Source organism: Chanos chanos, chromosome 4 (assembly GCF_902362185.1).
Source record: "Chanos chanos chromosome 4, fChaCha1.1, whole genome shotgun sequence".
Lineage (NCBI taxonomy): Eukaryota > Metazoa > Chordata > Actinopteri > Gonorynchiformes > Chanidae > Chanos > Chanos chanos.
Window position 1 is genome coordinate 4,959,500 of NC_044498.1, and position 25,866 is coordinate 4,985,365.

The 25,866-nt window shown below is 44.6% G+C and overlaps 2 protein-coding genes across 5 annotated transcripts in view; both read right to left on the minus strand.

Moving 5' to 3' along the window:
• The window catches only part of sash1a (SAM and SH3 domain containing 1a), a 211,156-nt gene extending 206,817 nt beyond the window's left edge, over nt 1-4,339 (minus strand). For both annotated transcript variants that reach the window (XM_030771574.1, XM_030771576.1), the window contains exon 1: nt 3,836-4,339. In XM_030771574.1, coding sequence (XP_030627434.1) covers nt 3,836-4,339 — 504 coding nt within the window. The remainder of the gene's footprint in view (nt 1-3,835) is intronic.
• Nucleotides 4,340-11,457: 7,118 nt separating this feature from the next.
• stxbp5a (syntaxin binding protein 5a (tomosyn)) overlaps nt 11,458-25,866 on the minus strand; it is an 82,340-nt gene continuing 67,931 nt past the window's right edge. The window contains exons 16-27 of one of the 3 annotated variants that reach the window (XM_030771714.1): nt 25,131-25,315; nt 24,670-24,795; nt 23,681-23,832; nt 22,713-22,775; nt 20,396-20,443; nt 19,073-19,122; nt 17,331-17,613; nt 16,299-16,668; nt 13,797-13,962; nt 13,530-13,641; nt 12,324-12,544; nt 11,458-11,499 (exon numbers count right to left, since the gene is read on the minus strand). In XM_030771714.1, coding sequence (XP_030627574.1) covers nt 11,458-11,499; nt 12,324-12,544; nt 13,530-13,641; nt 13,797-13,962; nt 16,299-16,668; nt 17,331-17,613; nt 19,073-19,122; nt 20,396-20,443; nt 22,713-22,775; nt 23,681-23,832; nt 24,670-24,795; nt 25,131-25,315 — 1,818 coding nt within the window. Of the gene's footprint in view, nt 11,500-12,323; nt 12,545-13,529; nt 13,642-13,796; nt 13,963-16,298; nt 16,669-17,330; nt 17,614-19,071; nt 19,123-20,395; nt 20,444-22,712; nt 22,776-23,232; nt 23,236-23,680; nt 23,833-24,669; nt 24,796-25,130; nt 25,316-25,866 lie in introns of all 3 variants that reach the window. The other 2 variants (XM_030771715.1, XM_030771716.1) reach the window with 2 other exon arrangements.

A 25,866-nucleotide genomic window follows, 5' to 3' on the forward strand; every position in this document is an offset into this window, starting at 1 on the left:
GTTTCTCCCATCATCACACACACTCCTGTTTGTTTTTCCACTAGGGAACACAGACGTGTCCTGCGCATTACACAGAAACAGGACAGAGTGGAATGATGCCTGGCTCATGACCAAAAGCCAAATGTGATTAGAGAGAAATGTAACCAGTCCGTACCAAGCAGTTAGAAGAGTTATGGCGCATTAATTTTTAATAACCATGTAAAGCCCTGAAATTATATTAGACCAACTTTTATGAAACTTCTAAAAGTTGTACCATGGAGAGAGAGAGAGAGAGAGAGAGAGAGGAAGAGATGGAGAGAGAGGGAGGGAGGGAGGGAGGGAGGGAGAGAGAGAGAGAGAGAGGGAGAGATATAGAGAGAGATGGAAAAAGAGGGAGAGAGATAGAGAGAGATGGAAAGAGAGGGAGAGAGAGAGAGAGGGAGAGTGAGAGAGAGAGAGAGAGAAAGATGGAAAGAGAGGGAGAGAGAGAGAGGGAGAGAGATAGAGAGAGATGGAAAGAGAGGGAGAGAGAGAGAGAGAGAGAGAGAGAGAGGGAGAGAGATAGAGAGAGAAGGAAAGAGAGGGAGAGAGAGAGACAGAGGGAGAGAGAGAGAGAGAGGGAGAGTGAGAGAGAGAGAGAGAGAGAGACAGAGGGAGAGTGAGAGAGAGAGGGAGAGGGAGAGTGAGAGAGAGAGAGAGGGAGAGTGAGAGAGAGAGAGAGGGAGAGTGAGAGAGAGAGAGAGAGAGAGAGAGAGAGAGAGAGAGGGAGAGTGAGAGAGAGAGGGAGAGTGAGAGAGAGAGAGAGGGAGAGTGAGAGAGAGAGAGAGAGAGGGAGAGTGAGAGAGAGAGGGAGAGGCTTTTTTCTTTACTTCAGGTCTCCTTTTACCAATAAAAGAGAAAGGAGGCAGAATGAGGTATTCAGATGAAAAGGGGGGGGGAGGGCAAACACTGATGACATGATGTTAGAGACTGGGGGGGGGGGGGGGAGTGATTCAGCAGAAGTGGAAGAGAGTGATCAGCGCGCTTCATTTAAGCTAAATTAGCAGGAGAGCTACAAGAAAACAAACAGCAGTAACAACAACTCAGTCATACAAAAACACTTTGACTGCATGCAATCAAACTCTGACTTCACACACGCACACGCACACGCGTGCGCACACACACAGACACACACTCTGACTTCACACACGCACACGCGCGTGCGCACACACACAGACACACACTCTGACTTCACACACGCACACGCGCGTGCGCACACACACAGACACACACTCTGACTTCACACACGCACACGCACACGCGTGCGCACACACACACACAGACACACACTCTGACTTCACACACACACACGCACACGCACACGCACACGCGTGCGCACACACACACACAGACACACACTCTGACTTCACACACACACACGCACACGCGTGCGCACACACACACACACACAGACACTCTGACTTCACACACACAAACAAATTCTGACTATGCCCACAAACCGACTACAACTAAATGCAAACACGCACTGACAACACACGCAAACACATTCTTCCTTTCTTTTCCTCAAAATTCCTTTCTGCCTGATACTGTCTCTCACATACTGGTACACACGCTCAAACTCTGTCCAAACACCGACAAAGTTCATGCCTCTGACAGCACACACTTTGACTCAAGAGTATTTAAGAGCACAGACTAACGCCTCATAAACCGGGCGGGGGGGGGGGGGGGGCAACAACAAAAACAAAAACAAAAAACCAGAAGAGCATTTCTTACTAATTATCGTCGTGGAATTTGTTTGGCTCCAACATATGTTCAGGCTATGTGTCAGCGGAAACATATGTTCAGTGTTAAACACACACACACACACACACACACACACATACACATACACACATACACACACACACACACACACACACACACACACACGCTTTTTTTCCACAACAGACTGGACCAAATGAGGCTTTTAACGGTTGACGTTGGATCACGAGGACGCCAATTAGCAAGTCCGACTTCACAGCGAGAGGGGCCATCAGCTCGCTGAAGAGCATCAGCAAATGAGTCTCCGCTGACGGCAAACACCTCCCTGTTACATCACAAGTTTGTTTTTCTCATCGTGGACTCGTTTCACGGCCCGCGCGTTTAACAGTAACTTTGGAGCTGTGGACGCGTGAATTCGATAAGGTTTAGCTCTGCTTCGCGGTCAGACAGCGGCAGGTAAAGCTAAAATAGAAATCAAAGCGGAGCCAAACACGCCTCTCGGTTCAACCCTTTTCACTGGAATAACAAGAATGATGTGTTTTTCTGAAAACTGGGTATGTGCTTGTGTTTGAAAGGAACCTGGAAATGTTTTTATTCAACCGAAGTGAACTCCGCAGTACTGTTCACTGGAATCAGAAATGTTCAGTTGTTATTACAGAGTGGCATTCATAATTGGCCTTGTCATAGTCCCATGCTACTCCAATGATTCTCTCTGTTTGGCTGTGTGTGTGAGCAAGTGAGAGAGAGAGAAGGGGAGGGGAGGGGAGGGGAGGGAAAAGAGCAGGAAAGAAAATATTCATTCCCGTGAGATGAGCCAGATACAGAAACTGTCTTCGAAAACAAGCAACTTTATGCCATGGCAACTATTTAACAAACTGGAGATGCTCAGCTCTCCATTTCCATCGTGCTCTCTCTCTCTCTCTCTCTCTTTCTCTCTCTCTCTCCCTCCCTCTCTCTCACACAAACACGCACACACACACACACACACACACACACACTTATCCCTGTGATAGCCATAGATCTTCCAAGAGCATAGAGTGCTTGTGTAGGGCTACTGAGAAAAATCCTTAAACTTCTTAGAACAAATCCCTCCCATTCATTCTCTGTAATAAACAACCAGTGCCAAGAGCCTTCGATGACTGGACCGGTCTGGCTTTCCCTGAGTATGCCACCTCCTCTCTCTCTCTCTCTCTCTCACACACACACACACACACACATACACACACACACAGGATGAAGGCTGTTAATGAAAATAAATCCAGGTTGCAGGTCAGACAGTAGACAGGAAATCAGTGGCTGAATCAAAGCTCTTCCTACACTCACCAATCAATACCCATCAGAACTCTGGGCCAACAGTACATCAGAGTGCTTCTGTCAGACCTGCCAACTCACAGACCAGTCTGCCACACACACACACACACACACACCAAACCTGCACCCAACAGCCAATGCCCAACTGACCCAGTCACTGGACCCTAAACTCAGCTGACCAAGCCAAAAGAAAACAGAACTAGCATCCAAAAAGCTTTTCACAGCCAGTAAATCCCTAACCCTAACCCAGTAAATCCATTCACACACACACACACACACCAGTCAAACTCCAACCCAAATCCTCAACCTCAATTCTTCACCAGGAGACCCACAAACCACGAGTAAGCACCACAACACCCACTCACAGCCTTCACATTCCCTTCCGTGGAAGATGGTTCCGGAACATGCTGTTGATCTGTCTGTCAGAGGGTAGCACCTGTTTTATATGCGGAGAGATCCTATGGGAATGCCTGAGGGCTGTAGCCTCTAGGACACAGGTGGATGTTGAGGGACATTCTCATGCCTATGGGTGTAGCAATGAGTGTCAAGATTTAATATTGAAGCCACTGCTGTGTTCTGAAACACATTAGGTGACACACAGACACTCCAAAGAGATAGAGACTTTCATTTCGGGGGAGCAGATAAGTTGGCTGGGTCATCTGGAGGGGAGAACGCATGCACCTGTACTCGGAATTGTGAGTTTCTGTGCTGCTGAACCGGCAGAAAAAAAAACGTCCGAGTGCAGTTCGTCATTCAATTAATGAACACAGTAACCCGGTTTTACCTTGTTAGAGTAGGGCGGTCTGGCGAGGTTAATTCCGTCTCTGATGAGTTTATCCCTAATCATGATTTTCAGCTTCAGCTTCGGGTAGATCAACAGCTCTTTTCGATTTCCCAGAGTCAAGTTCCGATGCGCTCCCATGTAGCCCATGCTGCGCCCGGTGCGGTCACTGCTCTGCTCTGTCCATGACTTGGAACCTCGGAGCCTTGTCTCATATTGCTCCGCTATACGACTGGAGTAGACGGTGGGTGTCGGAGGCATGGGTTCCAAAGTGAAGTAGAGCCCGGTAGCAGTCTCCTGATCCTCATCTTTTAGCCTCTGTACGGCGTCGTGGATTCTTTGCCGGTGATGCGGAATGTAGACACCGATAGCGTCCAGGTCTGGGTCTCCGATTTGTTTGCAAACTTCCAGGTCGTCGTACCCGTTGTCCACGAAAGCCTCAACATACTGACACAGCTGAAGGGTTTTGAGCCATTCGTAAACGATATTAGGACCGCTACTCATCATTTTTGAGAGGCAAAGTTAAATGTTTTGTGAACAATCGTAAAAATCAGTGATCCTTTAGGTGTGGACGTTAAGGTTAGAACTCGAGCGATTCACCAGCGATGTCGCTGAAAAACCTTGGGATAGTATTCCGAACAAGGTACGTTGCTCATCTGGTGTCCAACTTTTCTGTTCAACGCTGCCATTGATCGGCTGCGTGTGAATGAAGATATTCCCAAAGCGAAGTAAACCGTGCTTTTTCTCCCGAGTAACAGAAATCCCCAAAATCCTCAAGTTTGCCGGGGGGGAGTAGTCTTAAACTGAAGGTAAAACCAAGAGAAGAAAGCGATGACCTGACACACCATATAGTCCCACGGGGACAGACAGGTGTATTCGTTTGCGATTTGACAGTGTTGACAAGTGACAATGGTGAAAACATTCAACTTCACCGAAATCCCATTTAGCAGTTAACAGAGCAAAGCGCCCCAGTCACTTGCTTGCCTCGCTTAGAGAGCCATTCGCTTTTGAATGGTAACTCCTCCCTAAAGCATTAAAAATCGATTCTACAAATCACCAAACAAGCCCATGTGCTACATTTTTTAAATGTCACTGTAGCATATCAAAACACACGACGTGACAGTTTTGCCCAGGTGCCAAGCATATGATACAATAATACAGACCAAACGGACGTGAATTGGCCTTTACGTTGCGTTGCGCTTTCTCCGTTCTCGTCGAGATGTTCAAAAACGCCAATTCTGCCGACCGTGTTGCTTGCAGAGAAATGACAACGCGTCTCTCCGGTTCCAAGACAAGCGCGTGTGGTAACGAAGCTGCTGCCACTATTCTATTATGCGCACCCTAATAGTCCTGGCGGCGGCGCAAACTCCGGTTTGTCCACCGGGACAGCTAATCGTGACCAGAGCGTCACAAATCCGGCATCGGTGTCTTGACAGTCACAAAGTTACCGATCTGCACCGAGTTGATCAGGAACGAGTTTGTGTCCAAACAAGTGACATGAGACTCCGGCTTGACTAGGGTGTCGGTTTCAGCTGATAAGTCTCTCCTGGCATTTCTCCACTAATACCTCTCAAACCACGTTGCCAATGTGTTGAAGCGGTAGCACAAACTTTCCCGTTGGTGATTCCTTGAGCGCCGGTTGCATATGAGCTGGATAGCACTAGACAAAATGTCTTCAGCGGTCTGCTGTCCCTTGTGTGTGCAGAATCCTCTCTGACACCTATTTCTCCAACGCGTCTCCTCTTTCGCTGGGTGTACTGGTTCGCCTATTTAAATCCATAGCCTTGTTTATCATTATACAGCTGTCATGTAGCGCCCTCTACGACATAAGAAGGGAACTGCACAAATTCCAACAGACACGAGGCTGTCAATGATCATACAAATTAGTCTCCTCACCATAATAACAGCTTTTCTTAGCTCTCGCTCTATTTTTGTCCCATGGACGTTTTCAACCGTTCGTACCCCTGAACAGCCGCCTCGACTGAATAATTAATTATCAAATCCAAGATTAGCTGAATCAGACCTGCAGATACTCAGCTGGAACGCGTCCTCTGAATGGTGAACAGAAGACAGCAATTAGGAGATACTGTAATGACCTTTACACCAATCCAGGACCACGACACGATTACTATGGTAACGTTTGGTGGCTTAACAGTCCTGTAAATGTTTAGAGCACGACACGCTTCTGTTTTTAAAACAAGATTTTAAAACAGAGAAGAGGACACCCAAGTATTCTATCACAAAGCATAAGAAGCCAGAGTGATGGTAAACTTGCTCCGCGCTAACGCAAAAATTAGGGGCGCTTTAATCCAGTCAGGGAGGGACAAAATTACGACGTTGTGATCTCCGTTTGGCTGAAAAATCCACGCAGCGATCTCCCCTTTAAAAGAAATCAGACACTAAGTGTAAGGTAGACACAAAATGCTGCAAAACTTCATCCACCCAGGACTGGATTTGATCTGGGCACCTTTGAATAATAATATTATGTACTACTCTATTTACGTTAGAGCTGTTTCATAAGAATGGCTTAACATCAATTTCAGACATTGAATAATTCTTTTATGGTCACAGACCTAAAAATAGTATTGTGTCAATGCTGCATTCTCTGACGTTGAGAGAAATTAACTATTATACAGCCCCTTGCTTACAGCCCCTCCTGGCGGCCAGGCTGAGTAATGCATGCGCCAAAAGAGATCAGCTGAGGCACTCTACCTCAGCATTTAAAATCAATTTGAGCTCCAGCTCCAGTTTCATGGTACCGAGAGGACCTGAAAAATTCCAAGTGAGAAATCTCGTTCGTAGCCCTAACCCACTAACCGCGGTTTCCTTAAGACACTCACCACTTGCGGACTGAGTTCGTCTGGTTTAAAACAAATCTGTTTAAAAAAATAAACTACGGCATGTATAGCTAAAATAAGCTACAGCGCGTGGATCTCCGGAAGCTGAATAGGAAAACATCTGATCTGATCTTGTTCCCGTCAGCGTCGCAACTGGCAGATGAACAGGAGAAACTTGGTAGATGTACACTTAATACTTTACAAAAACTTAACACATACCCAAGCCATATCCATTAATATTCTTTACTATTGACTTGACGCTGTATAACTAACAGTTACAGTATTTAGTTGTAAACGTTTTAAAAAAATACACATCATATTTGATTTTTTTTTTTTTTACATCATTTTTATTTTCCATTGCACAGTTATTTTCTATCTACAGAATTTCTAAATTTGTTTGTGGCAGCAGATATCCATAAACATCCATGTGAAATTTTGCATAAAACTGTACAAGAAAAAATCGGCTACAATGAGAAAATACTGCAACCCACTGATAACCGTTTATGTCCAAGACGAAGAACATGGAAGATGAGGAGAACGTCTTCCTCATACCACATGTATATTATTTCGGGAAAGGATGTTCTGGATCTGAATGTCAAAAAGAAAGAAAGAAAGAAAGAAAGAAAGAAAGGAAAAACACCCACTGAAATACATTTTAAACCATTAGAGGGAAAACAAAACAAAACCAAAACAAAAAACAAAAACAGAAATGGAGGGGGGGGGGGGGGGTGTCCGTGATGTTTTCTTCAAGTTGTTTTTTTTTTCTCTCTCTTGGAAGATTATGAGGGGCGAGCGATCAACATTCACATGACACTGAACACTAAACCTGAAAAAAAGAGGACAAGAAACTTGAAAGAAAAAGTGTGACCCCAAATACGGATGGATTTTAACAGTGTCGTGCTAAAAATACCCAATCAAAATCATTTCTCCATCAGGTGCAAGAGTATGTGAATTTGGAGCCGGGGGGGGGGGGGGCATTTCTCTCCTCGACTCCTGCTTTTCACACACACAAACACAGTACAGGGTCAGGTTATAAGGCTAACCTGGTTTGAGCATTTAGTGCTTTTCATACAGTCTCTTAAAAATCCTCTCTGGTATTTGTGATATCCAGTAGTGTGTGTCTTTTTCTTCTCTGCTGGACATGGACCAATGAGCCAGATGCACTGAGGACCAAAAAAAGGGGAAAGGCATCCAAGAGAATTTCCCCAACTGATTTGTTTGGTCTGAGTATTTGATTAGTTTTAGTATTTGAGTGGTGTAACTATCTGAACGGTTCAAATTTTTAGATTGGTTTTGGTATTTGACTGGTGAAACTATTTGATTGGCCTGAGTATTGGACTGGTTTGAGTATTTGATTGGCCTGAGGAGTTGACTAGCTTTAGCATTTGGTATTTGATTAATCCCAGCATCTAATTGGTCGGAGTATCTGATTAGGTTGTGCCAACAGTATATGTGCCTAATGCACAAACCCCTTGGTTTGCATCTCCATCTCAAAGCTCCTCCCACTCACAGTGATGTCTGTCAAAAGGTCACAGGACGTGTCCTCATAAACCACAATTACACAAACCTGCATTTACACACCGTTCTCTCTACCTGTCCATTCCCTGTTCCCACCGCCCAACCAGCCAGTTTCTCTTCCATCTCTCTTCTCTTCCAAAGAAATAAACTGAATCAAGGAAACATCTGGAAACTCTCTGAGGGAGGTAGAACAGTACAGTGGCATTAATGAAAACTCAACAGATTTCACCATCGTAAACAAAACGACCGTCGGGACGCGGCATGAGACGAGAGCGTTGAAGATCACTTCGTTACCACGCGAGTGAAACACTGCAACACGTTTTACAGATAACAACAGATTCAAACATCGAGAACCGTTTAGAGCCTGACAGACCGGCTTCGTTCACTGGTAGTCTGTTCTTTTCTGTTTTCTCCTTTTTTTTTTAATGGTTTTGTTTTGTTTTTGAAGAACGGTTTTAAAACTCACAAAAGGCAGATTTCACCACAAACGCCAACACTGTCAGGGAAGATACACAGAACTAAACGAAAGTAAATCTTTGGCGTTCGAAAAAGTTATGGCAAATGTCCTGGTGTCACCCCGTCTGTCTCCAGTCTGGAATGTGTGCACCCAGATTGTCTCACCACTTCACCTCCGTTCAGGTACACAACTGTTTTTTTTTTGGCCAAGGGGCAGAGAGAGAAAGAGACATGACCTTGACCTTGACCTTAAGCCCAAAAAAAAAAAAAAGAAAAAGAAACCAACAGAAATCTTAGAAGAGATCTAAGACACAACATATATAGCAGCATTTTCCTGAAATCCATAAATTAGGTTACAGAAAACATCCACTTCATACAATGATCATTTAATTAAGGGGCAAAATATAATCACATAACCATATATCAGTATAAAGAAAAGAGGAAAAGTATTTTCTGTCCTGATTCCTGTCATCTTGGACACATTCTACTTAATGTTGTTTGTGTCAGCTAGATGATATATATATATATATATATATATATATATATATATATATATATATATATATATATATATATATGTATATATATATATATATTTAGGGATATCAATCCCAAAATGGCAAATGAGATTTCAAGTAGTACCATGACCTTTCCAGTCCAATGGCAGGATTTTCAAAAGACTACCTTACCCATGTTGCACTGGTGCATGGCTATCACTTCCTCAAAGGAAGTGAAAAAACAATTGTCAAAACCCTGTAGAAATAACATGGCGGAATTCCTTGGTTAAAAAAAAAAACAAAATAAAACTTTGTGACTTAACCCTAATTTGACCCTTTTTTGCGACAAACTGTGTGAACAGATGGTGGAATTTGTGTAAATTCGGTATGGATGCGTCTTCCTCTATATTAGCTTATTTGGATTTTTTTGGTCACAGGCTTTGACAGTGTTTTCACTCAGTTAAAAGCCCTGTATGGCTACCTCCCATCAGTTATGGCACTCTGCATCCCCGTAACACATTAAAAGTCCTGCAAATGACCTCAGACAAGTCACGTGGACTGAAGCACAAAGAACGTGAAGCAGAGAGCCAAATGATACATTAACAAAGAAATAAAAAGAAACAAAAAGAAAAGAAAAGAAAAGAAAAGAAAAGAAAAAACAACAACAACAAGAAAGAAAAAAAACACCATTGAAACTGCAAAACTGATCACAGGACAGGCTGAGCACGCGACGGATGGAGGGGGACAAGTTCACGCCTCGGGCCAAACAAAGGCAGCTGCCACGGCTGGAACACCGAAGGACTCGGACAGATTTAACCATGGAGTTGTTTACCCCTTACAGCAAATGACAACATTTCAGACTAACACTTATTATTATTATTATTGTTATTACTATTATTATTATTTTTTGAATGAATTTGTTAATTGTGTTTCTGTGTTTCTTTAGAGACCAGCCCTTAACTGCGGAGGACTTTGACGAGAAGATGGCGGGGTAGAAGTGACTCCTGATTCATAGATCATGTGACAATACCATCTACAAAACACCTGCAAAAGGTTTACAAATAGTGAATAAATAAATTACAGTCTCGTTCACAGATGTCTGATAACCTAGATTTGCAATCAACTAGTTATAAACCTTTTGGGTGATGGTATTTTAACATAAAATATTATTCACAAGAAAATAATTCATCGTCGACCAAATGATAACCCCCATAAAAGCTCTTAATAATTCATTGAACATTTACAGTAGATTTTACAGATTCAATTTTGAGTCTGACACGTCGATTAAACAAATAACTGAACCAATAGGAGAGAAGAAGAGGGAGAGAAAAGGGGCGGGGGGAGGAAGGGGGCGGGACGATGAAAAAATAAAGGAAGTAGGAAAGGAGAAGATGGGTCTGAACACATGAGCAGAGAAGAGTCTCAACAAAAGGAAGGAGACCAAATCTCTCGTTCTTCACAGTCAGCCGCTGTCGCCCCAGTGACATCACTTCCTGTGACTGGGGAGTTCCACTTCCTGTTCTGCACCTGCCAGCCCTTCCCGTTGTGAGCCTTCCTCTTGACTTTTGAACTTTGACAGTTGGTGAATGAATACAGCATCAATCAGTTATACAGATTTCGATATATATATATTTATGTAGAATAATGAATATATTTATTCCTTTTTTTATTGTTTTTTTTTTTTAACATTTTGAGATTTTTTTTCCTTTGAGACGGTTGTTCATTTGTTGTTGTTTTTTTTGTTGTTGTTGTTGTATTTGTTGTTTAGTTTAGTTTCTGGTAGTCTCTGTTTTGTTTTGTTGTTGTTTTTTTTTTTTTTCGTGTCTGTTCTCCACTGTGGGGTGGGGGGGAGCAGAGACCTCGAGAGGACAGCAGAAGAATGAACCAGGGCCAGCGAGGGTGGGACGAGATTCCGGGCCTTTCCACCCTGAGCCGCCGCAGAGAGCAGGGAGGATGGAAACGGCTTTTTTCCATAAACGGATGCGAACAAAACAAACAAACAAACAAACAAACAAAAAATAATAACGATGAAAGGGCACGGTCGGGGCGGTTTCGTTCGTTCGTTCATTCGTTCGTTCGTTCGTTCATTAGACACGTGTTCCGTCTCCCCGTGTCGTCTGTCCCTCAGTTCACAAAGCAGGACTGAGGTCACAGTATTTGACGTTGTGCTAGGAAAGAGCGAAGGGTTCCGTTGGTCCGGCAGAGGAGCGATGGATGGAGGGATGGAGGAGGAGGAGGAGGTGAAGAAGAGAGGGTGGAGTAACGGATGAGGCCATGTGAGGGGTACCCCCTGAGCCGTGCAGTGTTCCTCCGGAGATCAGAACTGGTACCATTTTTTATCCTTACATTTCAGCATCAGCTGCAAAACACACACACACACACACACACAACAGCAGAACATATTCACCATCAGTTTGTGAATTTGTGGATTTTATCTGTGTGAATGTGAATTTACATAAAGAAGAACAAAACAAATAACTCATTCACTTCTGAGGGCTATTCTACAGAGCAGGAATTCTCCTCCGTCAGACAGATAACATGGGTTAACGCTGTCGAACAGAACGGCTCCTTTGCTCTCGTCCCATTGGCTGAGAGGCCAGAAGATGTGCTCCTGTTAGACTAAGCGGCATTTGTCAGGGAGCCAGTTAACTTAAATTTAAGTCAAACACCCCCTCCCCTTCCTCCCCAGGTTTTGGCATGAGTACATGTTTTTAACCCTGTCTGCTAACGAAGCTCATGACTGGTCTCGACCAGTCGGTTATTTGGCACCGAGTGACTGGGCAGTTGATCAAGTCTGGGTGTAGGAGACGCTCAGAGAGTTTGCTAACGTGAAAGTACCTTCAGTGCAGGTGGTCCTGTATAAACTGTAAACTGTATGCTGGTGTGTGTTTTTATCGATGTCACGCAGTGTGTGTGTGTGTGTGTGTGTGTTTAAGTGTCTGGAGGGTGACTGGGAGTGAGTGTGTGTGTGTGTCTGGAGGGTGACTGGGAGTGTGTGTGTGTGTGTGTGTGTGTGTCTGTCAGTGTGTGTGTGTGTCTGGAGGGTGACTGGGAGTGTGTGTGCGTGTGTGTGTGTGTGTGTCTGGAGGGTGACTGGGAGTGTGTGTGTGTGTGTGTCTGGAGGGTGACTGGGAGTGTGTGTGTGTGTGTGTGTGTGTGTCTGGAGGGTGACTGGGAGCGTACCTCGTGGGCGTGTTTGGAGAACGAGTCGGCGCTGGCCATCATGGCTGCCGTCCTCTCCTCCACTTCGCTCAGTTTCTGTCCTCTCTCGTCCAGGGCTATCCGAGCCCTCGCCAGGTCACCCACCACACCCGACGCCGCGCCCTTCATCCCCTCAATCCCCCCCGGGCCCGGAATGTGCTGAGCAAGACTACGGGACGCTTTCCCAGCCCCTGACTCACCGACTGAGACGAGAGAAAGAGAGAGAGAGAGAGAGAGAGAGAGAGGTGGAGAGAGAGGATAGAGAGCGAGAGAGAGAGAGAGGATAGAAAGAGAGAGAGAGGATAGAGAGAGAGAGAGAGAGAGGGAGAGAGAAAGAGAAGGAAAGAGGGAGGGAGAGAGAGAGAGATAGAGAGGTGGAGAGAGAGGGAGAGAGAGAGAGAGAGAAAGAAAGAAAAACAGAGGGGGAGAGAGAAAGAGAAGGAAAGAGAGAGAGGGACAGAGGGAGAATGAGTGAGTGAGAGAGAGGGAGCGAGAGGGAGAGAGAGAGAGGGAGATGTTTTATTCATAAAAATCATCACCATATGCTTTGGCAATGCAAATGCGAACATTCTGGCCTCATAACATCGCAGCATTGTAAAACGAACTGGGACAAAAAAGAAAGAGAGAAGGAGAGAGAGAGGGGGGGGGGGGGGGGAACAGGAGGAGGGAAAAGAGAATGAGACTACAGAGGAGAGATCACAGGCGAACTGGGGAAAAAAAAGGCCTGATAAAAAAAAAGAGAAATGTAAGAAAAAGAAAGACTGCAGAGGCAGGATGAGGTTTAATATAAGGGTTGGGCCACACACAGTGGAGACAACCCCAACAGGCTTTGATGAGGAGAGCCAATCGTATTCCAGTAACTGACAGACAGCTATGAAGAAACATTCTCCATCTGTAATTTTTTTTTTTATTTTAAACAATAACTTCTCTCACACAAAACGCCTGTGTGGTCTGTCATCCTGTGAGGAGGATACATAGGAACACACACACACACACACACACACACACACACACACAAGCTATAATGAGATAGGAAGACGTTTGACCTTGCCGTGGGGTAAACAATGTCCGTAAGGCAGAAATAAAAAATCAATTCGCTCTGTGTGGTCTTCTCTGTGTACTTGTGTGTGTGAGCGTGTGAACGTAGCATGTTTAGTGGGACAATTAATCAATCTGACTATTGCTTACAAAGCTCTTCTCTGTCCAGAGATTGCGCCCCTCCACCAAAGAGGCCCTTGAAGAAGCCACGGTTCGGAGCTTCTGGCGTCTCCACAGGAGTGAACAGCTCCCCCAGCATCTCCTGAAATGCAACATCACTCTTTTCATCCACAGCTCTGAAAGCAGCAGAGACAGGAGTTCACCCTGAACTGCATTGTGGGAAGTGTAGGTTTTTTTTATTATTATTATTGTTTGTTTGCTTGTTTGCGTGTTCGTTTTTTTTTTTCCTTTGCTGACCTGCAGGTTCTCGCAGACGTCCTGGCTGTAGGTTAACCTCTGGATCTCGGTGGGAGAGGTCAGGTACAGGGCCTGGCCCAGGTTGGAGAAGCAGAAGGTTCTGGCTATCCTCATGTCCGTCAGCGGAAGGTAATTCACATCCAACAACGGCCTTAACCCAGGCAAGCTGCACAAAGCAAGAGAGCACATATTCATGTACTCAGACACAAGCACTTACAGAACATGGCGTTAAAGGCGAGAATCTATTACAGGTGACAAACACAACCAGGGCAGCAAGCCCCTCACTAACACAGCAAAATTCTCAGAGTTGATTTTCCAGTGTTAAGCAAAAGTGTTAAATATAGAGTTGAACAGACACTGCAAAAGCATGATTTAACACTAAAGGAATCAATTGCAAAAGGGAGTTGGTGTCATTGAGAAGTGTTGGAGATTCAACTCGTACTACAGAGTTATATTATTTGAGTTGTATTATTAACACTTTAGGGAGGGTTAAATTACCAAAGCAAAGATTGGGACAAAATAAACACCAGCATAGTGTTAAAATGAACTCTCTCAGAGTACATTTAACACTATAGAATTTGCTGTGTATGTATTTATTACACTCTGAAAAACATATGAAATGATATGTTTTTAAACATCATTAAACCATGAATGACGTTTTTCTGCGGTGACGGACTCTCTACAAAAGATGCATTTCCAGGTATGAAAACAACCGCAGCTCCCTGATCGCTCCTAACATCAGACACACGCCCCTCATAACCAGACTGGGGTCAAACAAGGATCTGAAGTATTTGATTGGCTGGGATCTGTCCCAATACCGCCCAAAATGTTCTCTCTCCTTGTGATGGTTCTGTCTTCATAACAGACAAGATAAATGACAACTCTGATGAAGACGCTATAGGGTAGTCTTATGGTGTGTGTTTGGCCCTGTTTGAATTAAAGTAACTTTAGCAGAAAAACGACAAAAACTGAAGAGAATTGGGGCGGAGCTTAGTCATTCCAACTCTTCAAATGTTAGTTTAACCCTGGTCCTAATGCTGGTGAAACATCTCATGCTTAAGACGCGTTTACGCTCGAGGCTGGACAGTTGGCTTGCAGTGAAAGGGACAGTTTTTGGATCTTTCAAACTTCAGACAGATGCGTGTTTCTGACACGGGTCACGTGTAGAGTAACACGACTTTGTAATAAAATCATTCCGTCGTTTTAAGAAACGGTTTTTCTTTTGCCCTTTCTGAACCATATTGCTGAGTTCCCCAGTACTGAGAATGGAATGCACTAATGAACTAATTAATCCACTCAGACGAACTTCCCTGACCTTGTTCTGCTATTTAGCCGCGTGTCTCAGTTTATGGAGACTGATTGTCACCCTGGGTTTCCCCTCTTTCGGTACGTCCTTTTCCCTCTGACACCGACACAAACACAGACATGCAGATGGGCGTCTGCACTGCCGTCTGAGCTGAAGATTTATGAGGCGGAGAGCAAACGGGATGGACAAAGGCCAGAAAAGCGTTCCCTCTACGGCACGACTCCGCGCCTCCTTCCATCTGCGTTACTCCCGGCGCCGCGTTGGCCCGGGAGTCGGCTCGAAGGACGTTATTACTTACCAAAAATAGCCGCTCGGCGAAATGCAACCGCTCGTGCTCGGTAAACATCTGTCGGAGAGCGATCCCTCATAACACCCAAACAACGCCCTCTACTTAATAACGGGTCGCGACGACAAAAAGAAAACTTCAGAGGACGAGGTAAACTTTTAATGAGATTTCTCTGTTTTCTCACACACTCTTCTACACACTTTTACACAGTGGCTTTATTATGTACCGTGAGAAAAAACGTTCGGGTTTATATGCCATGGGTACTGTATGATGAGATGTGGTACAGCTACTACTGACTGCTCACCAACCCGTAAAACTACGGGTCCCGTCTGTCCTGTGGACTTCCGTCTCGATTTCTAACGCTTTTCTGACCAGTCCGTGAAGTTCCGACGCAGCATGTTCCCAGTCTGGGTGAACGGTCTTGGGCTTGAACCCTTTCCTGGTGCTGCACCCTCATGACGTCAAGGTGGGGTGAATTTAACTTCAATGTTACTGTTTCCTTTTTTTACGCATACATCCATTTACCCTCTGTTTAAAAACTGATGGTAAAAGAAAAAAAATCAATCTGATGCTTATTTGCTAATATCATAGTTCGTGACCACAGTACGGGGGCCCGAGTGGAGAGAGGATTTATCCGCATTATCTGTGTGCACTGCACCTCTAATGAGTTCATTTCTAATACAACGCTACTGCGTATATTAATATCCACTGACATCATCGACTGATGACACATCAAAAAAAATAATGTCCTTCTAGAGTTTGCAGTAGGGCATCGGTATACCCCCACACAAACCTGAGAAACCGCAGACTTAGGTGGCCCACGTCCTTCAGAGCCCCCCCCCCCTCTTCCACCCCCCCCCCCCCCCCCAGCAAAAGAAAGAACAGCAACAAAAAAAAAGTGCCGTCTCACCTGAGAGTCATGATGTGGCCGTTGGCACAGAAACACGCCACGCAGATGCCGGTGCCCATCTGCACCACGTCGGCGCGGAGCACGAAGGACGTCTCCGTGATGTTGTGTTTAAACATACAGGTCTGCGAGGGCAGAGCGATGACTTTCGCCTGTTTCTCCGAGCACACCACCGCGTACTGGTTCTCCGTCAGCTCCTGGGACGCCGAGGGGGACACGGACATGGGCCGGCGCTTACGGACTTTGTCCCGTTCTTCCCGGTCGTCGGGGGCGTTCGGCTCGTGCCAGGGCTCGGACGGGGGCGGCAACAGGGAGCCCGTGGCGTCCAGAAAAGCCATCCGTAAAACGCTACCCTTCAGTCTGATCAGCGTACCTGTGAGAGAGAAAAGACAACATCAGAGACACTCGCAGATTTCTGCCTCTTCAAACCAAAAAAAAAACTCAAACGCATTGACATTTGATTTAAATGAACTGAAACAGACCAGGGGATGTCCTGGGGTGGGTATACCCTCATGAGCGAAAAAAAAAAAAAAAAACCCCAACAGATCCTTTTTAAAAACATTTCAAAACTCTGCATCAGCAAAATCAAAGTCTTGTATGGGCAGAAATGTATAGAGTTGAAAACACACACACGCACACGCGTGCACACGAACACATGCGCACACACACACGGAGACCAGTTTTGCTCGTGTTAGTCTGTGTCTGTGTGAATGTGAGCGATGTTGGTAGACCTCAAACGAATATTTGAAATATATGAATGACTGGGCCCTGTTCCAGGCCCCTGTACCATGGCTCCTTTACCTTGTATCTCGTCCTGATGAAGTTACTAAAAGGAATGAGTGTGTAGATGCAGTAACAACAACAACAAAAAAATCACATAAATTCCTTACTGAGTTTTTACCAAAACCACAGTTTTTTTTCCTGTTCGTTAAGAGAGAAACAAGGAGAAAGGGCAGAGGAGGGAGCACTGAACAAAAACTGGGACAGGGCCCACACCATCAAGGCCCTCCACGTGTGGTCAGTGAGTGGACTCACCACTGGGTGAGACGATGACTGGCTGCAGTAGCCTCTGTTCTCCAGCAGGGGGCAGGTTGAGGGAGATAACCAGCACCGTGCCCAGAGACGTGCCCACCCACAGGCTGGGGCTGAGCACGGTGTCCGTCTTATGGGTGTACGTCTCGCAGAAATAGAAGGAGGTGATGGCCTCCCGCGCATCCTTATCGATACTGGTGACGCTGGAGCTCCGGGAGCGGCTGAAGGAGTTGTCCCGGTTGTCTAGGGGTACGGCAGCCCGGGGAGGACATACAGAGAGTAGGACAGTTGGGAGAAAGACAAAAAAGAGGTACTGCACCCGCTCCAAGCAAGGGTATAAGACAAAGCTTCAGCATTACAGAGATTACAATGACCTGTGATTACAATGAGCACAATGACCTGTCAGTCAGTATTGTCTTTGCTTTTCATATTTACTGTTTTTTCTTGTTTGTTTGTTTTTTGGTCACTGAATTTGTCAAATGGAAATAAACATCAGGTGGTCTTAGCAGTAATGTAATGCAAATCACATAAAGAACAATATACATTTGCGTGTCAGAGGCAATGAGTTTCAGTGTTGCATATGAAAGTGGACATCGCCCGTAGCAGATGAGAACTTGACCACTGTACCAGTGAGATAGATGGCAAATCCACAAATATATATGTATATATGTGTGTTTAGGCGCTGTTTTCAAATCAACATCATCTGATGAGGAAAACAAGTGGAGTGCAGCTGCAAATAAACAAATGAATAAATAAATAAATAAATAAATAAAATAACATCAAAAATAAAAAATCAAATTTATGAATGTATGAAACTGATATATTTTTTGACGGTTCTGTTGATTTTATTGATGTACACAAGTTTAATACTTGTATCAACAAGACTCCTTCATTAACCCGAGATGCTGTGATTGAAAAACTGGATTTCTCTGGATTAACATTATTTTAATCTCAGAACACAGCAGCAGACTTATCTAATGAAAATCCCCAATGACTAAAGGAGAAATATGCCTCAGGATACTGCAGAGTGGTAAAGCAGTAACGAGTGTGGTTTTGGGGTTGGAATGACCTTTGCATATATGTCAAAAAAGAGAGAAAAAAAGGAAGACTGATTTTCCACACGGACCAGCTGTACTTCCTCAGCCTGCTTCCTAAAAGGAAAAAAAAAACAACAACAAAAAAACAAACAAACACAAAACAAAACAGAAAAAGAAAGAAAGAAAGAAAGAAAGAAAGAAAGAAAAAGGAGCCCTTCTGTCTGGAAAAGCTGGGTTACGCGTGAGGAGCTATTCGCTAGCGTAATGGAAAACCAGACTGACATATCTGTACGGTGCTGAACACCGCTGCGTTAGTTTGGTTCTCCAGAGGGGCTTAACGCAAAACCCTTAAAACCGAAAACTTGAGAAAATCTTCCGCTAGCTAGTGAATCCCCTGTCCGTGTACATATAAAATCTATTCACACTCTTCAACTTTGGTCAAGTTTTTGAGTTATCGCCAAGGTCACGCTGACCCTCCTTTTTCAAATGAATAAAATATTTCCTGAGTTTAACCTACGTGTTATTAAAATTTACAACCTCGTCGGGCGTTCCTTTTAATGTGAACCGTTCCAAAGGAAGAGAGGGAGATGAAGGTCGTCCGACGATGGTGAGAGGATGATGTGGTGATGTGGTGAGGGGGGGGGGGGGGTGAGAGCCCTTTTTAAAAAAAAGCTATGACGAGTCGTGAACACGAAGTTAAGGCTTACCCAAGTCTGGCTTGAGCTCAGTTGGCAAGCTTAATTTCCGTGACATCTTTGCTGGAAAAAAGAGAACACCCTCCTTTACAAACACGCGCAGAAGCTTCCAGAAAAAGAAGAAGAGGAAAAAAAAAAAAACAGCCATGCAATGCTAGGTGTGCTGTTGTGCTGGGGGGAAAAAATAAGTAAATAAAAACACATATACAGCTTAATTGTTTTCTGGGGTTTTTTTTACAGGGGTAATACATCATCACCCTGAAAGGGGACACACACACACATACACACAAAAAAAGCTCAGACAAGACAAAAGAGACACTTTTGACAGGATTCGGCAACTTGGGGACAGAGAGGTTTTTTTGTTTCATTTGGGGTTTTTTTTTTTTTTTTTTTTTGCATATGTCGTGCCACATGCCAGACAGACACAACCAGGAGGTGCACGTCGATCACAAAATGCCCTGGGAGGGAAAGTCAAATACGTCAGACGACAAACAGTCATTCCCAGAGCCCCCCCGGACCATGCCACAAGCATGCACTGGACAGGAGACGAGGGAGAGGCCCTGAGAAAAAGGTGGAACCTGAGTGTAGAGAGAGAGATTTTACACGGCTACGCTTCATCTTTCTCTGAGGATAAACAGTTGTCCCCAGACCAAAAAAAAAAAAAAAAACTACCTGAGAATATTATTAGCAAGTTGAGACAAAACAACATTTCTTTTTCTCTTAATCTGCTGTATTGGGAGTTAAACAGTCTGGACTCCAACAAGAAAACCAAGCTTCTATTCATTCGTACCTCAACACTAGATATGCATTTTAAATAATTATACCCTGATGGAAAAAACAACAGTTTTCAGAAAACAACAAAATATTTCCTTTAAGGAAATTCAGGTCTTTTGCCCCTGTATAATTTGGACACTACCTCTGATTTCAAATGAGCCCAGTTCATACGGTTTTCTTCAGTGACAGACAAAAAAAGACGAGCACAAGGTGACCACAAAGAAATGCAGTGTCGCGTTTACAGACAATCGGTCATTTCACTCGGTTGCCGGGGGAGACAAGGGGACACAGTTGTCGATGCGGATCAGGGGAGGACATTTGCCACAAGCACAAATCACCAAGTTTACAAGCGTGCTACGTACATGTAGCATGCAACAAAGTCGTTCGTTTTTTTTTTAAATTAACTGTCAACTGAACATGTTCATCGCTTGCTTGTTCCCTTTCTTAAATGTTTTTTTGTTGTTGTTGTTGTTGTTGTTGTTGTTCATACACAGAGACAGAGACAGTAATTTTGAAATGAAACTCGAGGAATTTTTTGTCATTCCTCTTGTACCAGTCTTACCTCCTCTACCTCCGCCATTGTAGAACTGCTGATGGTTTGGCATCAACACTTTTTGAGAGGGGGAGTAAAGTACAAATGCAGTTAGAAAAGGTTCTGTCCGATTCAGAGAACAGGCCACACAAAATGCCACAGCCAGGGAAAAAGCCCGTTTCACAGCCTCTGCCTGAGAAAACGCTCGGCCGCCTCACCCGTATTCAGTCTCCGCACACAGATAAGACCGAGTGCTGTCACACTCGCTTTGCTAAATGAATTCAGACACTTTTGCTTTATTCGTTTGAGCGTTTGGTGTCTGTGGATCTACGTGTTTCTGTAAAAGCAAAAACAGCAACCAAAAAGTAATGAAAAGAAAAACAAACTGCAAGGGGGAAAATGTTAAGACAACTTCAATTTGTAGATATTTGAAGGAGAACTTTTGGGGGAAAAAAAAGTTGAAAAAAAATGTCTTCTAACCTACAAATTCACAACACACCAGGATAATGTTACGGATTTAGGCGTTTCTAAAATGACCTCTTTGTTCAAATACTATTTTTACCCCCCCCCCCCCCCCCCCCCCCGATAAACCGTTAAAATTACGCTCTTAAAATAGGAATGAAATGAGCCTGTCCTCCTGTTGACATTCCCAACTCACTTTACATGTAAATTCAGTCTCTGTTATACAAACGCTCTGTCGCCTAAAAAAAGAAACACAGATTTAGTCAGGCTGCAGCAGCATTCCTTAACTCCAGTATGTCACGTTGGAATAATAAAAAGAATGAGAAAAAAAAAAACGAATAAACCCTACATTATCACCAAACATTCTCGTATAATTTTAAACCATACACCACATAAATATTAAACAACAATAAAACAAAGAAAAGACACCCTAAAGGAAATGTGTGATGTAATCCACAACAGATGTGTACTCTACAACTCTTATATGGCAAATCACATCACATTATTGTAGATTTTAAAATTTATGATGCTCATCGGGCCCCGGGGGGAGGGGGGGGGGGGGTTTGGGACTTAATGCAAAAAATCTAATGCAAAAAGTTATCTGTATCAATGGCCTGATATGAATGTTTGAAAAGTGCTGTTGTTCACCCAAACTGCACTGAGGGCTGAGCTCTCTGAGGCGATCAAATCAGATTTAGACTGCCTTACACTCACTGTTTGATCCGATTGCCTGCGTGGTCTAACGCATTTAGATTCAAAGCGGTTTCTATAGAAACTGAAACGAAAACATAAACAAAAACAAACAAATGAAATCTGTCCATACGTTTAGACTTTATCATATCCATCTTGTGAGACGAAAGAAATGAACCAAAACGTCGACGATCATTTTTCTTCCTTTGTTATGGGAGCTCGTCAGGGATGCGAAACAATCCGTGTGCTTGCGCACTGTGACCAACGCGGTGGACATCCCCGAACGGTTCTCTCTAAAAATGTGGTCTACAGACGTTCAGAGGCCAGCCGACACCAAACGAACATTGTTGTGCCGGTTCTCTTCAGTAAAGCAGTCAGTCCTTCCTAACTCACCTCTTCTCATGCGAGGTCTAAACCGACCTATCCACTCGACGCACCTGGATTAAAATAATCCCTCCAATCTCAACTAATATTCATCTCATCCGGCGGCTCAATCCAGTTGAACATGAGAAAAACCAAAAAGAAAAAACAAAACTCCAAACCGATTGGTCACCTGTTTTCCCAGGCACCAATCAACATTGTCTGTTATTATGCCCGCCCAGAACAGGAAAGCAAACCAGACACTTAAAAAAAAAAGCTGTACACTGAGTGATATTCAGAATTACACTGCTGTGAAAACTTATGGTTTGTCATTTAGTCCCCTGTCTCTCCTGTGAATCTGGTCATTCGATGTGTCCAAATCTAGTGCTGGAGGGCCAACATCCCACTGGTTTTTGCTGTCACCTCTTGATTAACGGCTGACTTTTTCGCTGGGAGACAAGTTTGGTGCACTCTTGGGCCAATTAGATGCCACAGTGGTTGGTTAAAATGAAAACCAGCGTGGATGCCCGCCCTCCAGGACCAGGCTTGGACCCACACGCTCTAAACAGTCGCAACCAAATGTTATTATTGCAAATGAAAACTTTCAAGTTTGTGTTTTTGCATTTTTTTTAAACTACAAAACTCATAAAAAAAAGGGCCTCTGTAAGCCTCTGAGGAAACCACGAGATTGGACCGTAGAGGGGGACGGACAACGGAAACCGATCTCCGTTTCGGCGGGCTACGGTTTGGGCCGCCTGTACAGGTTTTGACCCTCGGTGTCAAAGGTCAGGCTGAGGCGCGGAGAAGGAGGCGAACGCTCCAGGGGACATGTTACCTGAGGTGGGAGACTTGCATCGATCCTCCGACGTGGCCGACCCCTCGTTGATGTCGCCTAACCCTGGAGAGACAAACAAAACAAAACAGCTGTAAACAAAACAGCTGTAAACATGAGGCTGTAAACACAACTAGAAATCACGCCTTTAAAACGAAACCGCAGTCTCTGAACACTGGTTGTGTATCTTTGTGTTGTGTGTCTTCTCTGTGCATTAGGGTCAGATGTAAAGGTGCTGTGTGTTGCTTGCCGCCATCCTGTGCTAAGTCTTTCTTAGTTACTAGCTGTGCCTTGTGTGTGAGTGTGAGCTCATGTGTGTGTTAGTGTGTTCACGTGCATGTATTTGTGTGTGTGTGTGTGTGTGTGTGTGTTTTACCGAGCAGGTGTGCTGTGTGTGTGTGTGTGTGTGTGTGTGTGTGTGTGGGTGTGTTTGAGTGTATTTTATTGTTCGTCATACTGTATCTGAGATTGTGTGAGTGGTGTGTGTGTACATGAATGTTTTCTCTCTGTTTGAGCTCAAGACCAGCTTCTCTCATCCGCTTAGTTCCTGTGTCAGTATCCAACAGACTCCAGCCCCTGCTAAATATCGCCCATTACCTCTGACGCATACACACAGACACACAGGCACACACACACACACACACACACACACATATACGCATGGTGTAATCTATCTGCAAATGTGGAGCTAATTCACGGTGGTCAGGACTTCATTACAAAGCAGCATACAATTACTATAGACAGGCCAGCCGCAGTTACCCCTTTCAGCCAGCAGGTGTCAGAATGCAACCTCACTCTCTCTTGCTATAGAGAGAGTGTGAGGCAGCTTGGTTCTTATGAGCTGGGTAGGCGATATGATGAAACAGAATGAGATCAGATTTGATCTGCGGTGTGCGGTTTTTCTGTTGGCTGCACACAGTGTGTGTGTGTGTGTGTGTGTGAGAGAGAGAGAGAGATAGAGTGTGTCTAACCTCCGGACGGTTGTCTGGACTTGCGGGGTGACCGTGGTTGTCTCTGATACGGGTCATTAGATCCATAAAGCTCCACAGTGCCCAGATTCAACAGAACCGTCTTCTGTAGATAATCCACTACAGCCAGCCCATTAGTATTACCGAAAACCACTCTGCTCCACGGCAAAGACACACACACACACACACACACACACACACACACAAAACAAGAGGTGAAGTTGGTCGACACCTGATCAAATTTTAAGCAAAGTATTTCATCCTCACACCTAACCTCACTTCATTCTAACTCAGTGGACTAGGCATAGAAATCTTTCTTTCTTTCTTTCTTTCTTTCTTTCTTTCTTTCTTTCTTTCTTTCTTTTTCTTTCACATTGCTCTACTAGCATGAAATTCAATTGTTGTAAATACTGAAAAAGCACCAAAGCTATTAATGCAAATTGTCCTAGTAATAATAATAATAACAACAACACTGCTGATATTACTACGTACTGTAGTTTACCGCCACTGTATTTCATTAATAACGTAAATAAATTCATCAGATTAACAGAATGAACCAGAACACTGAAAGCCTGTCCAATCACAAGCCTGCATGCACTGAGCAGCACAACCGCCAACTACAGCTGATCCCTCTTCACTCACTTTCCCTCTCTTTTCTAAGTCACAGAAACAAACTACAGCTGATCCCTCTTCACTCACTTTCCCTCTCTTTTCTAAGTCAAGGAGAAACAAACCGCCTGCTCGGAGAACTCACTGAACAATAAGTCTCTCATGTTTGCGTATTTTTCCACAGAGAACCTGAAGAAAAAACAAAACAAAACAAAAAAAAAAACCCAGCAACAACAACAACAATAACAACATATTTTTCTCTGTTGCTCTTGCCAGGAGACCCTAGTTTCTGATCCTGAAGAACATTGGCTTAGTTACTCTAAACCAGCAGACTCTAAGGGTTTAGATCACTCCCTGCCTGAGGAGCAGGGAGCTGAACTCACAGGCCGTAGGAGGAGTTGATGGCCAGGCTGCTGATCTGCTGGGGAGGTTCACCGCTGACCCAAACCAACTGGACCACCAGCTCCACCTGGTACCCCGGAGACTGCTTCAGAGGGGTGCTCCTAACCCTGAGAGAGAGAGAGAGAGAGAGAGAGAGAGAGACAGAGAGAAAGAAAGGGAGAGAGGGAGAGAGAGAGAGAGAGAGAGAGAGAGCGAGAGAGAGAGAGTGAGAAAGGAAGTAAAGGAGAGAGAGATAGAGACAGAGAAACAAAGAGAGAGGGAGAGATAGAGGAAGAGAGAGACACAAAGTGATAGAGTGACAGAAAGAGGGGGATAAAGAGATCAATTTTTTGTTAGAAAGAGGGAGGGAGAGAGAAAGAAAGAGAAGTCACTTTTTTTAAATGCAACAGAGACAGATGACCCAGAGTAGAGCCGTAATAGAAAAGGAGGGGAGGGCTGTTACTTCAGACAGGGCACGTTGTCTCTCATGCCGTCTGACGAGTTGCTGCTGGTGGAGGCGTGCGTCTGAGGGGCGGCGCTCTGTGGGCTGGGCGAGGTACTGGGAGTGGGAGGGGCTGGTGATTGGTCTCCGCCCACTTCAGGAGATTCCAAATCATTCAGCTCATACTGCAGCCTCACTTCCAGGAGCTGTCAACACAAACAAACAAACAAATTTCACAAAAAAATCGGTAAGGACACGTACGCGTACGCGCCCGCGCCCGCACGTACGCAAACACGCACACGTACACAGGCCTATGCACCCCCCCCACACACACACACACACATAAACACACATTTACAAGGTTAATTCTAATGAGTATAATTATCCAAATGTGTGTGCTCAAATTAGTTAAATGTTTTCACACCAGTGTCACAGTCAAGAGCATTGGGAATATATGCTAATTGGTGTGTGTGTGTGTGTGTGTGTGACGTGGGGACTCCAGGCACTAACAGGTCCAAATTGCACCAATTAATGTGCGGTGGGAACATTCCATGTGCAGCTGATGCTCCTTACCCCAATCATTCCTCCAAACATCCCACTGAGCACGCTCCACAACCTAACCAATCAGATACGGACCCGCATCGCCCATAGCTATGCATGCTCACAAATCTGTGTGTGTGTGTCTGTGTGTGTGTGTGTGATTGAAAATGTGAATGATGGAGGCTCTTATGAGCTTGCGTGGACCAAATTCCCCATG